General features: G+C 21.7%; 6 protein-coding genes across 6 annotated transcripts; 4 read left to right on the forward strand and 2 right to left on the reverse strand. All coding sequences in view use genetic code 6, as the record gives it.

Moving 5' to 3' along the window:
• Nucleotides 1–1,478: 1,478 nt before the first annotated feature.
• On the reverse strand, nucleotides 1,479–1,829 carry TTHERM_001035621 (transmembrane protein, putative; the record flags this gene model as incomplete). Its single annotated transcript, XM_012800997.1, has 1 exon — nucleotides 1,479–1,829. The coding sequence occupies one exon, from the start codon at nucleotides 1,827–1,829 to the stop codon at nucleotides 1,479–1,481; it is 351 nt and encodes a 116-aa protein (XP_012656451.1).
• A 1,878-nt stretch (nucleotides 1,830–3,707) lies between these two features.
• On the forward strand, nucleotides 3,708–4,340 carry TTHERM_01035640 (hypothetical protein; the record flags this gene model as incomplete). Its single annotated transcript, XM_001027743.1, has 1 exon — nucleotides 3,708–4,340. The coding sequence occupies one exon, from the start codon at nucleotides 3,708–3,710 to the stop codon at nucleotides 4,338–4,340; it is 633 nt and encodes a 210-aa protein (XP_001027743.1).
• Nucleotides 4,341–5,782: 1,442 nt separating this feature from the next.
• Nucleotides 5,783–6,412, forward strand: TTHERM_01035650 (EF-hand pair protein; the record flags this gene model as incomplete). Its single annotated transcript, XM_001027744.3, has 1 exon — nucleotides 5,783–6,412. The coding sequence occupies one exon, from the start codon at nucleotides 5,783–5,785 to the stop codon at nucleotides 6,410–6,412; it is 630 nt and encodes a 209-aa protein (XP_001027744.1).
• A 2,057-nt stretch (nucleotides 6,413–8,469) lies between these two features.
• Nucleotides 8,470–13,114, forward strand: TTHERM_01035660 (kinesin motor catalytic domain protein; the record flags this gene model as incomplete). Its single annotated transcript, XM_001027745.2, has 4 exons — nucleotides 8,470–8,482; nucleotides 8,593–9,271; nucleotides 9,907–10,480; nucleotides 10,607–13,114. The coding sequence occupies 4 exons, from the start codon at nucleotides 8,470–8,472 to the stop codon at nucleotides 13,112–13,114; spliced, it is 3,774 nt and encodes a 1,257-aa protein (XP_001027745.2).
• Nucleotides 13,115–13,682: 568 nt separating this feature from the next.
• Nucleotides 13,683–15,141, reverse strand: TTHERM_01035670 (peptidase C13 family protein; the record flags this gene model as incomplete). The annotated part of the gene is made up of 7 exons (XM_001027746.3): nucleotides 13,683–13,847; nucleotides 13,901–14,051; nucleotides 14,108–14,275; nucleotides 14,328–14,485; nucleotides 14,643–14,770; nucleotides 14,834–14,888; nucleotides 14,947–15,141. 7 exons carry the CDS (start codon nucleotides 15,139–15,141, stop codon nucleotides 13,683–13,685), a joined length of 1,020 nt encoding a protein of 339 aa, XP_001027746.2.
• A 394-nt stretch (nucleotides 15,142–15,535) lies between these two features.
• On the forward strand, nucleotides 15,536–16,112 carry TTHERM_01035680 (hypothetical protein; the record flags this gene model as incomplete). The annotated part of the gene is made up of 2 exons (XM_001027747.2): nucleotides 15,536–15,636; nucleotides 15,689–16,112. Exons 1-2 carry the CDS (start codon nucleotides 15,623–15,625, stop codon nucleotides 16,110–16,112), a joined length of 438 nt encoding a protein of 145 aa, XP_001027747.2. The 5' UTR covers nucleotides 15,536–15,622.
• Between the last annotated feature and the right edge of the window lie 172 nt (nucleotides 16,113–16,284).

Here is a 16,284-nt window from a genome sequence, read left to right on the forward strand (position 1 = left end):
CTTTTTATTTGTAAATAGAATAGTTGAAAAATATGTATAGTTGTTAATCTATTAGATACACACTATAAATTATTATTTAAGAAAATTTGTTGGACTAGAAACAAGGAAAACTAGATGATTGCAGTTAAGATTGTTAAAAAAAGCTATCATTAATAGTAATTAAGCAAAATTAACTAGATTCTCTAATTAAAGCATAATAATTATTTTACCCATAATTTAAGGCATAAATTCCATTATAAATTTTAGATGAAGATATTATTTTAGTCTTCATAGTACAATTTGTCCAATCATTTGATATTTCATAAACAAGTGTATAACCTTGACTTTAATAAGTAATAAGAAAATACTTATTTTATGGAATAAATAAACTCTCGTTATTATACAAAAGTATAGATGAAATTGTAAACAGTTATGTTAAAGTAAATGTCTCCTACAATTAAGTTAGCTTATAGACTTGAATATTTTACCCTACTAGGCATGCAAATAATCCTTAATTATCGTTTACAATAGAAACTTTAAAATATCTTGGTATATTTATTATCTATTATAAAAGACTTCCATCTTATTAAATCTTGAGGAGATAGGTCTATTATAAAAGAAAATATATTAAAGCTAAAAATAAATTTTAATTTATTTATTTAATATATGTTAATATCAATAGGAATTCTATTTTTAAATTTAAGTATAATTATTAAAATATTTTGTATCATAATAAAATATTTTATTATTTAATACAAATATAAGCCAATTTACTTTTTTTAAATTATTTGATGTTAAAAAATATATTTTTCAACAAAGTTTTTTTAATAAATTAATTGATTTTTAATAAATTATTTTTTTTAATATTCCCTATTTTATTATTTTTTCAAATTTTGAATAAAATAAATGTCTAAAATTAGTCGATTATAATAAAGCAAATCAATAAAAATGTAATTTGATTGAATTGGAAAAAAAATTATTATCAAAATTTATTTAAATTATATGCTATCCTTTTTCATTAATTTGTTTATTAAAAAATAATATCAAATAACAAATTTATTTCGAGCATTTAATTTTTTTCTAATAGCTTACTTTCTTTTGATTTATTTAATTGTCTATGCATATAAATATGATAAAATTAAAATTTGTATATTAAACAAAATCTTTAAATATAAATTACAAATTATTTACCTTGCTTTATGCAGAAGAATAATAAATTGCGGCTCTCATTTAGTAGCTTATTGTATTTATATATACAATCTCATTTTACAAAACAATTTATATGCTTTATTTAATCAGGTCTACTAACAAAATTTAGTTTAGAGTAGTTATTTTATAAAATATTGCATTTAATTTTAGATCGTAATAAGAGAGAGTAAGACTTGACTTTTGAGAAATATCAAATTGTTAAATTATGGATTCTTTTACTAAATCATAAATAATGATTCTTTATTTGCTTGTGCATGATACTACATCACCATTCTAAAAAAAGATATCTGTCATTTATAAATTCTAAGAAAATTCATCAGGAGAAATAAGATCAAAAATTTACAATATTTGAAGAGTAGAACTAGCAAAATAAAATCTACAAGGATATTCATATAGAACAACTTTTTTATTGGAGAGCATAAATGCAAAAGAAATACCATTTTAAATTTAATAATTTTGATACTCATTTACAATATTACAATTCTATATACTTTAACATATTTTAGTTGAATAATTTTCGATCGTATTATTTTCACAATTAAAAACACACTACTTTGTATTGTAATTAAAAAACAGTTCATCTTAACACTTTTTTTCCTTTATATAGCACTACCCATCTTGCTATAGCTCCGAATTTGCATCACATTTAATGCATTTACCTATATAATTACAAGATATACAACCTGATATCAAACAATCATTACAGGTCATGGTTTATAAATCCTAATATGATCCTTGATTACATTTTGTTTAACAAATGTTATCATTTGGTTGTAAAAAAAGATTGTTTTAACATTTAGAACATTAATTTTATTGCTATCCAAAGCATGACGCACATGAAGAATCACACTAAATACAACTCTATTACAGGTAGTCATATGTTTATCCCTAAGTTTAGCAACTTTAGAAATAAAATAATCTAATCTATATCAAAGCTATTAAATACTTAAAGTATTACATACTCTTATTAATTTATTTTTTAATTATTGTTTGAAAAATAAATTTTGCAAATAAAATTTCTACTTTTATAAGAATTAAGACCAAAAAGTTGGTTTTATATTTAAAATAATAACTTTTAATTTGATTTTTTATTAGATGAATTATTTTTTATTGATTGTTTTAGTTTTTTAAATTCCAATAACAAATAAAAGTAGTACTAATTTTAAAAAATCTGTAAGCTAAATTTTTTTGAGTGAAGATTTAAAGTAGTAATAAAACATAGCCACAAAATATTAGTAATATTCAAGTGTATTTCATCTTCTATATATATATTTTTTTTTAATTATCGATTTTCATTTGTTAAGAATAAGAAAATCTAAGAAATGTAAGAAATATATTATCATTTTAGGTCGCTTCACTTATTAACAGTTATTCATTAAAAAAAGATAATTTGAAGAAGAAGAAAAAAATAAATATTCGAGTATAATTTAAGCATTTATATAGTAAAATATTTGAATTTATTTACAAATAAAAACTAAAATTATGAAAAATTGCTTTCAAAATAAAATAATTATGTTGGAATTCAATGATTCAAAATTATTTACAATATTTTCATTAAAATTTTAAAAAATTATATTTTTTTAGATAATTTTTTATTTCTTTGCTTGAAATAAAGAATAAATTGTATTATTATTTATTATTAGTGTAATATAAATAATACAAATTTGATATATTTTGTATATTATATGGAAACAATAATATAGAGTCTATAATATTTCTGAAGAATGAGTTTTTCTGAAAATTTTAAAGATATATTTCTAAACTTTTATTCTAATTGTTTTTTAGATTAAATAATACATATCTTGAATTAATTCAATTTTTATTAAGATAATAATTTTTTTATTTTCAAGTAAAACTTATTTAAATATTGTAAATTTGAATTGAAATTCAATTTTTTTAAATCAATATCCACTTTGTATTATAATTATTTAAAACCTAGAAAAAATATTCATACTTGATTAATATTGAGTTTGAAAGATATTAATTTAGTTAGTACTTTATTTTAAAATTGAATTGAATTATTAAACATATTTATCTTAAAAATATAAGAATACTTTTTTTTTTAGTTATAATATTTATATTTGAATAATTATTATCATATTTAAACTAAAATCCCATAAAGATACAAAAAGTATAACTATTTAAATAGAAATGTTTAATAAGTTATTTAGTTTGAAAAATGACAATTAAATAATTGAATAAACAATTGATCACACTTAAAAATATATTCAGAAAATGATGATGACATTTGCAAGATTAATAAAATTCATTAAAAAAATAAAAGTGTTTTATTATTAAGCTTTTAAAATTTTAGGTAATCAAATTTGTTATTTTTAAAATAAAAAACTCTTTTCCTAAAGATTTTTAAATATCCTATATTTGTGTATATCTAAGCTATTATTATAATCAAATGATAAATATAAAGAAAATTTATTAAAAACATTATCTATCCAATTTAATTCCAGTATTTTGAATAAGTGATACATTTAAAAAAGACCTAAAAGAAACATATACAAGAGATGAAGCAAATTAGAGCTTTAATATTTATAATAGCAATTTTATCTTAAAACTATATATATGTTTACTGTGCTAGCACAAATTAGCAAGGAGAAGATGAAAATATGAAAATAATAAAATAGATTATGGACAAAATATTCTAAATGAAGAAAACCCTCAACAATTCTACTTAGTAAAAGTAATCATCTCCAAATTAAATCATAAAGTTGAATATATTAAATATTGAAAATAATCTAAATTCTGTATATCTTGGACCAAGATTATAAGAAATTTTTTTGGCTCTTCATACAATTTTAAGTGAGGACACTATTTCTTATGATTCATTTAAAAGCTGGACATATGAGTATGGAATTAATTTAGTTGGGATGACAGGAGGAGCTTTATTAGCCCTCTAGTTATGCGAAATTTTGTCTATTACTAATCCTCACTTAAAAGTTATTTCTATGATTAGCATGGCTTATGTTGGAGATAAGACAGTGGATTTATTAAAACGTTATGATCCTAATTATGTTTTAAAAAAAGAAGATATTTTAAATATTATCGAAATGGACTCTGCCCATTCATAAGCAATAATTAAATACATTAAGGAGCATTATTTAGAAATATCTTTGTACTATATAAATTAATACAAATGAAATTATGGATTATAATTCTATAAACATTAAAAAAAAATACTTATCATTAAAAAAATAATAAGAAACATAGTATTACATATTAAATAGACATTTATAGACACACACATTTGAAAAAATTTATAAAATTAATTTTATTCTCTTTAAAAAATTAATTTGGCTATGATAAATAAATATTATTTAAAATTATTTTTCAATAATTTTCTTAAAAAGTTTAATCTATCTAGATTAAATGAGGTTACATTTTATATTTATCTATTTTTTTTGAAATTACAAAATTTTTTATTGCTTAATTTTCATTTTTTAAAATCATCTTTAAAAAAAGATAAAGTCTAAAATTTATTTTCTGTAAAGAATTTTTTTATTTTTTACATTTAAATAAAAAAATATAAATTAATCATTAAGAATATTTTCACCATTTTTATAAGTTATATTTAATTTATGATTAAGGGTTAAATAAGATAATTAATTTAATATAAAAAAAATTAGATTTAAAACTTTTGAACTATAATACTGACCAAATTTTTTAGCTATTATAAAAGCATCTTATTTAGATATATTGTAAAAGTTAATTCTTTGTAACTATTTATTCAGTCTCAGAATTACATATTGCATTAAAAATAAATATAGTTTATCAATCAGCCTAAAACCGAATTAAATATTTTAATTGTTAGTTGGTTGATTTAAGAGAAAATAGAAAACTTTACTGATGAAAATAATAGAAAACTAAAAATATAATTATACATATTTTTTGTTTGATTACATTAAATTATTACAAAACCTATATCTGGATGTAAAATTAAATTTATTCTTTGCGAAATTTTAATATTGTTTGCAGTTGGCTATTTTCTATTGCTTTATTCCTATTTTTATCTTTTAAGTTGGCAGTGTAACATTTTAAAATCTAAAGAAAAATACAATCTTTTTAAAAAATACCTACATTTTCTATTAAAGCAGTAATCTAAAAGAATTAAAATCATTTAATAAAAACTAAAAATTATTAGTATATCTGGATATTGTCTCTAAAAGAATTATCTCCATATTTATTAAGCTTGAATTAAAAATAAATATATATCAAAATCAGTGTTTTTTATCTCAAATTTCATAAAGAAGCACACTTGTTTTAATTTACAGATCAAAAATGTATATCTATTCATAATTTTTACCTGGTTTTACTAGATATATTTTTTAATGGATTCATGCATCTTCATCAAGTTAATATATCATATTTTTATAAATGGAGTAGGACATCAGATAAATTAATTACTTGTTTTTTGTATATTTTCGTTTTTAATTTTAATTTATTATAAAAAAAATATCCATAGATTATCTTTAAATTCTTGAATAAACACATCAATAATAGTTTGATAAAAAAATAATTAGAAAACAAAAAAATAATCTAAAAGATATTTCAAAAATTAGATAATCTACAAAATATAATAGAAATGCAAGCTGCTGATCAACACGTTACTGAAGTCTTATAAAAGTTAAAGCTAGCTATGAAGCACTACAATATTTCAACCATAGATGGCTACTTTAAGATGGACAAAGATAATAACTTCGTAGTAAGCGTTAGTGAATTTGGCGAGACTCTTAAGTAGGTCGATCCAACTTTAACTGCTTATGAAATTTAATTAGCTTTTGATAGATTTGACACAAACAAGTCAGGTACTCTTGATTATAGTGAATTTTCTTCTAACATGGATAAGATTTAAATCCCAGACACCAAAACTTACACCACAAAAGAACAATTATAGGAATCCTAATAAAATGTATCCAAGGCTGAGTTAGAAAAGTTATAAAATGATTAAGCTGCATTGCAAACAGCAGCTGATAGAGCAATTAGCAAGCTAAAATAAGCAGTTGCTTACTACAATATTAATCTTTATGATTTATTCAGAAAGTATGATAGTACTCGTGATGGAGTTCTTGATATAAATGAATTTGCTAGACTAATTCTCCAAATGGAACCTAATCTTGAAATTACAGATATTTTAGCAGCATTTGGTAAGTTTGATTCTGATTAAAACTACACTATCTCCATCAGTGAATTTTAAGATGCTATTAAGAACTGACATATATATATAATATATTCATTTATAAATATGACCAAAAGTAATTAGACATATCTGTTCATGCATTAAAACTTGTTTTTGTATAAATTTTAAACATTTTTCTATTTTAAATAAATAAAAAGAATTTTTCATGTATATTCATATCAAAATGATAAAGGTAATTAATAATTCTTTAAGTAAATTTTAGCTTTTTTTCTAAAATATTATAAATATACTCTATAAAATAAATATTTCAATTTAATTTATTTTATTTTACTTTTTACCGTTTTAAATAATTATAAAAACAAATTTTAATATATTGCATAGATAGATAGATATTGAAAAACTGATATTTATATACTGGTAATAGTGGATATCAAATAATTTTTTTTTTATTTTATTAAAAATTTTTTGCTTAAAAAATTTTTTTTTTTTCAAACACTTAGAGAAAAATTCTTTTTATTTCATCTCTGGTTTAAATAATATTTGATAATCAAAATTTTCTAAAATATTTACCAAAACATTATTTTGAACATATTAATAACAATTATCAAATAGGAGCTTATTTTGTTAAATTGCAAATTTTTAGTTAACTATAACAACATTATAATTTATGAATAGCAAAAATAATATTTAGAAAATCTTAAAATACATCTAACTAATACTTTCATAATCACTATCAATATTTAAAATATTATGAAATAATTTTTGAAAGCATATGTATAAATGCAATTAATAGAAGCCTTATCAAGTTAGAAATTAAAAATAGTTAAAATTAAGTATGATTTATGTTTAAAATAAGGTTAATTCTTATTTTATTAGATAAGAGCAACTTACAAACATGTAATAAATAGTTAATTAAAATATTTAAATACAAAAATAATGCAAATTTAGTTTCAGACATATATCTTTTATTTTTAATTAAATTAGCAAATTAAATAAATTTTAACTTTTTACAGAAAAATGTTAGATGAATATTATTTATTTCTCTTCAATTTTAATAGTTTTATGAATAAAAAATTTATTAAATATAAATTTGAATAAAATAATTATTGTTTTTAAATTAATGCTGATAAATAAAACTGTTATTTGTATATTAAATTTTGTTTTTATTTTTATTTGGTATAAAATTATTTAAATTTATCATAATAATCAAAAAATTATAAAAAATGAATTAAAATTATAATTTTATATAATAATTTACGTGAAATATTTTGATTGTTTGTCAGTAAAATATAATAAGCTATTAGATTTAAATTGTATTTTTTATTTAAAATTAATATTACTTTTTAATTATATTAATCTACTAATATATTATAAATTGGTATTTTCAAAATATCCAGTAATAAATAATTAGAATATATTGGTAGAATATATGCTTTTTTTTAGCTATTAAGAGCAATTTTAAATTGTTTTATACTTCTTTAACAGCTGTAATTTTAATTTAAAAGGAGTTTGTGGTTATGCTAGCTATGAAATTTTTTTTTACAAAAATTTAAAATCTACTATTATATAATAAAAATTTAGCTAATTTATGGCAGTTTAGATTTGCTTGATTTGAATTATATGTATATAAAAATGCATAAATGCGATTAAGCAAGCATTTATTTATAAATGAGATCAATTATAAAATCTTTAACATATTATTTTTGAAGATTATTCACTGCTTTTATATGACATAGAAGTATATGAATATTCTTTCCTTTTTTGATATTGATTAGAATAAAGAAATCGAATTAGATTATGATAGAAAGCTTTTTGTTAAAACTTTTTAAATATGTAGTATTTACTTACTTTTGTTTTGCAAAAGGAAAATAAATAATCTAAAAACAGGCTCTACTAATTTAAGAAGCTTAATCAGGAACTAAAACTTTATGAAGCATAACAATATATTTAATAATAAGAAAAATATTAACAAACAAACAAAATTAAAAAAGTTAATACAAAAGGTCTTTTTATTTATTGAACGAACAAGACTAGTTAGAAGAAGAAAAAAGGCATCACACACCCTCTTAGGGAAGCTAAAACTTTATAGTCTCATTCTTAAAAAAGAACCTTTGGTGAAAGAAAGGAGATTCATGAAAAATACATGTAACATTTTAACTTAAATAATTGCTCCTTTATCAGTTTCAAATTTCTGCATCTAATTATTCAGAAACTATTCTTAACTATATTAATACTTGTTTTTAAAAAAATATTAGAAAAACAAGAAAAAAATAAAGAACAGACGCCTACTGCGAGTAGCAGCAGTAACACTGGTAATATTAAGGTAGTTTGTAGAGTACGTCCACCTAATAAGAAAGAAATAGAATAATTTGAGTAGGGGTAGTAAAGATAATGTATTGATTTTGCTTCTGATGAAAAAACCATAAAATTAAATATACCCGATGCCGAAAAATACCAATTCACATTTGATAGAATATTTGCGCCAGATACTACTTAGCAAGCAATATATGAGTACTCTGCTAAACCAGTTGTTTAGAGTGTCTTGGAAGGATACAATGGAACTGTCTTTGCTTATGGGTAAACTTCTTCTGGCAAAACCCACACTATGCAAGGCCCATCAATAACTGACTAAGAATAAAAGGGTATAGTTCCACGTATGGTAACAACAGTTTTTCAACACGTCAATACAAGTCCAAGCCATATAGAGTTCAAAATAAAACTTAGCATAGTAGAAATCTACCTCGAGAAAATAAAAGATTTATTAGACCCATCGAAGGTAAATTTAACTGTGCGTGAAGATAGAACACATGGAGTGTATATATAAGACGTAACAGAGAAATATGTTACCTCAGAGAAAGAAGTTTTCAGTATAATAGATCAAGGAAACTAGAATAGATCTGTAGCATACACAAACATGAATGAAGGATCTTCAAGGTAAAATCAATAATTAAATCAATATTATTAATTTGATTTTAAACGAAAGATAAATTTGAAAGAAAGGATTAAAGATAAACAAAGATTAATTAATTAAATGAAACAAAAATATGAAATATAAATAAATAAAAATTCGATAATTTTAAGATTTAATAATTTTTAAACCTTATTGTACTAGACTAACAAACTAACCCATTTAATGAATCTATTTTTAAAATTACTAAAGGACCACATCAATTCATCTAATTTAATTTACAAAGGTTGTTTATCTATATCAATCAATCAATAACTTTCATAATATTTAAATAAAAAAATTGTACACTTCAAACAAATCTGAAAAGTTTTATGAATTTTTTGGTTATTGATTGAAATAAATTTAAAATTCTATAAATGCTTTTTTTTTATATTTTATTTAATTATTAATTATCGAATAAAGTTAATCTAAAATTAATTTTTAGAAATATTCATTAGATTTTTCATTGCATCTTTTCTTGCGCATTCCTAACCTTTAAATTATAAATTGACAAATATTAACCATCCACGATTAATCTTATTTATGATTTTTATTGATATCATTAAATCCACAAATTCTAAATTTAGTTTTAATCAATAATTTATTGTTAATTATCAATTAGGTCACATATGCTCTTTATCATGACTGTTTATCAGAATAATTTATAAGACTTAAGCGCAAAATCCGGAAAGCTATTTTTAGTTGATTTGGCGGGTAGTGAAAAAATTTCTAAAACTGGAGCAGAAGGTAAAGTCCTTGATGAAGCTAAAAAAATTAATTAGAGTCTGTCAAGTTTAGGAAATGTAATTAACGCCTTGACTGATGGAAAAAGTCAACATGTTCCTTACAGAGATTCTAAGCTTACGAGAGTTTTGTAAGAAAGTCTTGGAGGAAACAGCACAACCACGTTAATCATTACTTGCTCACCTTCTAGCTTTAACGATTAAGAAACTCTTAGCACTTTGAGATTTGGTATGAGAGCAAAATGTATTAAAAATAAACCAAAAATTAATAGAGAGTACACAATTTAGGAGTTACAACTAATGATACAGAATTAAGAAAAAATTATTGACGAACAAAAAAAGCAAATACGTTAATTAGAAAAGTAAATAGAGAACGGTAACTTTACTAACATGTCTACCATTTAAACAAATAATTCAGACACACTCAACACCTCCTAAGAAATAACAGAGACAGTAATAACTATTTATTTATTTATTTATTTTTATTTATTTATTTATTTAATATTTTACTTTTCTGTTTAAGTAAATATTAAAAATTTGAATTATGAATCCTAATTTAAATCATTTGTACCTAAATAGGACGAAAATATTGGAAGCTCTGCAATGGTTGACAAATGTATGGAGTTAGAGGCTTAACTCGAAGCTGAAAAAGCTAAATGCTCCAGCTATGCCTATCAACTCAACTAAGTCAAGAATGAGTTAAGCAATGTAACTAGCTAAATGGAGGCATTTTAGCAAGAGAACGAAGTTATGGCCAATAAACTAACTTAATTAGCTTTTTTGCTTAATGATTTAGAAACAGAAATGATAAATAATAAATTTAACATGGAGAAAAGCTAAAGCTCTAAATAAGCTATGATGCAACAAATTTCTTAATTCAGAAAAATTTAAGAGCAGTATAAGAATTAATTTTCAAATACTCTTAATAATCATTTCAATAAGAATCAAAGAGTGATTGAACTTGTTGGAGATGATGTAAAATAAATTAATAAAGATTTACTCCTTGTTTGCTAGACTAAACTTTCAGAGGAAGAGTTCAAACTATTTTTAAATCAAATGATAGTATAAAAAAATACTAACTAAGAGGAAATTCCTATAGCAGATTACAATAATGTTTAGCAAGAATTAGAGTAAGAAAAGTAATTGAGGTTATAAACTGAATAGGAACTTTAAACAGCTTAAGAAGAAAATAGCAAACTCCTTAAAATCCAAGAGTAGCTTCAAGCTGACTTAAGTTCTAAAAATTCAATTAATAGTGAGGCCAACAAAGAGCTGAACGAAATTTAATTGAATAAAGAAAGGTAGCAATTCAAACAAGCTAAAGAAAAAATACTTGATGAATTAAAAGAAAAAGTCAATAAAGTTCTTGTCCTTGAATCTGAACTTGAGAACCAAAAATCTTTAGCAAAGAAATATGAAGATGAACTAAAAAAGAAAGAAAACGACTAATAATTTAAAATTGAATACTTAGAAAAGAATTTAGAACGCATGATGACTATGTATGAGAATCTTTTCAGCAAAATGATGCTCGATAAGAGACAAGATGACTAAGAATAAAAATTGAAAGAAAAAGAAAAACAAATTTAAAAGCTTGAATAAAAATTGAATGAATCAATGTGTAAAAATTATGTATCTAAAAATTAAATAAAAAGACTAAAATCATTCTAAGAAGAAGAATAAATAAATCCAAAATCCACTAATAACATTCTTAGTGCTTTAAACAATGACTTTTAAAATAACTTTGGTCATGTAGATGATGGTAATGATACAGATAAAACTGAAATAAATAGAACTGTTAATTCTTCTGACTTCAGCTAAGATCCCATAAATGAATCGTTAGACGATGATAATATGGGTGATAATTTTATTTAGAATATAAATAATAATTAAAATATGATTAGCGAAGATGACTAAAATAATTTTGATATATTTAAGAAAAGTACATAAAACTTTAACCATAGACGAGAAACACACCATAGAAAGAATAGAAGCAACTCAACAGCTGGAAACTCCCCTACTTCTAAATTCCAAAAACCAAGTAAAATAACTGACCTTCACTTAGATTTCACGCTTTTAGAATAATAAAACTTGAATAGAAATCTAAATAATAGCTTCTCAGCTGTTCATAAGCTATCTCGTAAAAAAAGCGAGCCTCAATAATATAATTTATCTTAATTTAATTAATAACACAAAATTAAAAGCCAACAAGAAATGCTATTCAGAGGTAATAGCAGCTAAAGCCTTAATGCTTCAATAGATTATGGTAAAAATAGAAAAAATCAACCTTCAATAGCAATTTAAAGGGTTAATAATGACATTGGTTTTGACATCTAAGAGGTTGATGATGATAATGTGAGCGAAGCTTATAACAGCATGAACAATCCTTAAAATTTTGCATTCAACAATAAAAACTTTTAATAAAATAAATATAACTAAAATAACAATAATAATTATAGATAGTAACAAAATTTATTCCCTAACAACCAAATAGATTAATATTAATCAAATCAATAACAATTTAATTCAAATTAGCCATATCAATAGCAAATTAAGTAGCTTCCTGTTAAGGTGAGCAGCTTAAATATTTAAGGTTTGAATTTAACTTCGAATAACATGAACTATCCTTATTCAACACAACCTTCTAGTAGAATTCAAACTGCTCGTAGAAAATATGATGATAATAATAGTATAGTAGGTGATGATAACGATTACTATAATATATTAAAAAGCACAGAAACTGAAGGCAATACTAACAACTCAGAAATGCTTTCATCACAAATGAAAATACCAGTTACTCCAAGCTCAATCATTATGGGGTAATCTAATTAAAAAAACCTTCCTTTTGTAGATTATATGATGAATTAACAAAAAAATTTAATTTAAAACACAATTATATAAAGAAAAAATACTAACAATTTCAATTAGTCTTAAGTTAACACTACAGAAACATCTGATAGTGGCAAAGGCAATAATAAAAAAATTACTGGGTCGGATATCCTCAGAGGTAATCCTGCCTTATCTCCTTTTATCAATACTTTCTCTTTTAAACTTCTTAATCTTTAAACGAACTGTATATATGCATATTGAATTGGTGTTCTTGTCTGTATTCTTAAGACAGCTTCACCGTCATTTAAAAAAAACCTTCTTTTCTTTTCTTTTTTTAATTTTTATAATTTTCAAAATAAAATAGTTAAATTCATTAATAATTTTAAAACAGTTTATTGAATTTAACTTTTTATTTTAAATATTAAATAAAAAAAATTTTTATTTTGATTAAATTAATTTTAAGAAATTAATTATAATTCCTATTTTTCAATTTAAATAAGTTTTTATTTTAAAAATAACTAAAAATGTTAATTTAGATTAATATTTTTGAATGATTTAAAATAAAATAAAAATTAATTTCTAAATCTAAATGAATAAATAACAAATTATTTTAAATAAGAAGAATAATTATGTTTAATTTTTAAATAAAGGTTTTACTGAATATTTTTTTTGGTTTAATACTTAAAAAATTTTTTATTGAATATTTTAAACTGATTATGATCAAAATACTGAAAAAATGTTGATTCTTTTACACTAGAAAAAAAGCTTCACTTTCTTACAAGTAATGAATGGAACATGCATTTGTTTACAAATAAAATGTTTAAATACTTCAAATGAAAGGTTTATTTTCAATAGAGAAATCAGTAGAAGGTTAAGACATTATTTCTCCAAATAAAGCTTCTAATTAATCATAATGATGGTCTTTTTTAGGACTCATCTCCATAATATTTGAGGTTGTTGGATTTAAGTTTGTGAAGAAATCTTTTAAATAAATCTATTTTTTAAATTTAGTTTAATATTTATATTTTGTATTTAAGATTGAAATACATTTTTGGAGTCCTTTCTAGCATGTGTATTTGTATATGAGAAATCTCCTTATAAATATTCTTTGGTCCACTCTCTCATTATATCTGATAATAAAGAGTCTTTATTTCTAACAAATTCGTTTGTTAAGAAGAGGTAATTTGCCCTAGAAAATCTTGAATTTATAATAATACATGGATTTAAAATTATATATCTAACAATTTTATATACCTATCAACAATAGACAAATTTATATGAGAGTCTTTTCCATAAGAGTAGGAGTATTATCCTCTTGAGCTACTTCCAATACCAAAAATGTTAGGATTTGTATCAGGTTTGAGTTTTTCAAAAATAGTAGCTGCTGAACAACTGTCACTAAACATTAGCATTTCATTATAGCTATTTTATTTAAATTGAATTATTAAATGAAAATTAAGGACTAAGTAATTACAAATTTTTGATGTTGAATTCCTCAAGTGCTACTCTCATTTCTTCATCCATCATAACATCTGTATCTTGCATCTTAATGTAACCACTACCACCATGACCTGTAAAGTAAGTCAAAATCTTTGTATTTTTGTTAGTAACTAATCTCTTTGATCTAGGAGTCTTTTATTTATTAAATTAAAATAAATTAGCAAATTAATTCAAAGTCTTTGATTAATTAATTAGTTTATTTAATAATAAACGCGTGTTTTTTATGTATAGTTTGTGTCTTATAAATCAGGTATACATTTTATTTGTTTTAAAATTAATAATTGATTACATATCTATGATATTTTCCTCTTAACATGTTTGTGAGAGTATGAACATTAACATCAGATAACTTATAATCTATTTCACTGTTTCTATACAAATTAGGTTCACTTTCTAGCTCTAAATGACAAACAACACCTTTTAATATTTATTTTTAGATTATTATATTAAGTAATGAATGCTTATAAACTAAAATTAAACCTGGATTATTATTTCTTGGATTGCAAGCTGAATTTTCAGGGATCATTAAAATAATCTATTTTGAAAGTTGAAAAGTGAGTTAAATTATAATTGTTTTCATAAAATTAATTTACATCTTCATCTTTTACTCCGTTTTTCTTCAAAACATCGTAGATTAATAGTGTATTAGTTGCCTATCTAAAATTGAACCAAAACTTAGAAGTACTCATAATTATAACTTTCAAATCATGTGCTTTTTCACTACTAACTTGACATATTAATAAAAGAAAGACTATCACTAATGATAAAGAACTTTAAAGCTTTTTCATTTAACTTTTTTATGTATATTTTTAGAAATAAATTAAATATCTTTTGTCAAAATCTAATAATATTAACTTTCTATTTATAATTTATGATTTTCAGTTTGCAATCTTGTTTAGATAAATAGATAAAAAAATAAGATATACAAATAGAATTTAGTAAAAAAGATTTTAACTGCAAAAATATATATTTAAAAATATTTAAATTAAATTTTAGAAATATAATTTTTTCTTGATTTAAAAACATTTTTTAATTTTTATCAAAAAAATTACATTTCTCCTCAAAATTCTTTTAAAATTTAATTCATAATAGCAATTTAATATATACTTAAAAAGCAGTATGTTTAATTATCAAATTCTTACCAATCAGTGTATTTAAATTTTTTCAAAATTATAAATCAGCAATTTAATATTTTTATAAAAATTACAAATAAATAATTTTTAACTAAATATACTAACAAACTAGGTAATTAAAATAGGATTTTATTTTATGGATCTTAGCAAGTAAATTTGTTTTCATTTGAGAAAAGTTTATTAATCTTTTTATAATTATTAGACAGAGTATAAAACCATTTAGTATCAAGAATGATAAAGAAAAAATAATGAGTATTTTGAGTAAATATGTGCCATAGTACAACATTAGTAACACAGAATATCATTCAGCAATTGACACAATTAAAAGTGAAATTGAATCAAATTAGAGCATAGTCTCTAACTTATAAAGTAATGGAATAGCATTATCTTAATATATGACTGGAGGATCCACCCTTTCTAGGGATTCTATATTCTCAATAAAAAGAAGTGGATTTAATTTTCGAAACTCTAAAGATCGAATCATCTAAATAATGGAAAAAAACGAAAAAGATTCTTTTCAAACTATGGATATGAGTCATTAATTTGTAAATACTCTAGACTAATAACAAACCATCAGCTAAAAGAATAAATAATTCAACTTCAGATAAAGAAAATCCTAATAGTGAATTTATAAAATATAAAATGCTGAAAAAAAATATTCAAGTAATTAATCAAAAAATTTAATGAAAATTAAAATAGAATCTTTGAAATTAAAGTGTATTTTAAAAGATAAGTTTAATTAATCCTACTAAAATAAGTAAATAAATAAATGTGTAAAAAGAAAAATATAATTTATTG

The sequence above is a fragment of the Tetrahymena thermophila genome (genome assembly GCF_000189635.1).
Source record: "Tetrahymena thermophila SB210 genomic scaffold scf_8253843, whole genome shotgun sequence".
NCBI classification, from domain to species: Eukaryota; Ciliophora; class Oligohymenophorea; order Hymenostomatida; family Tetrahymenidae; genus Tetrahymena; species Tetrahymena thermophila.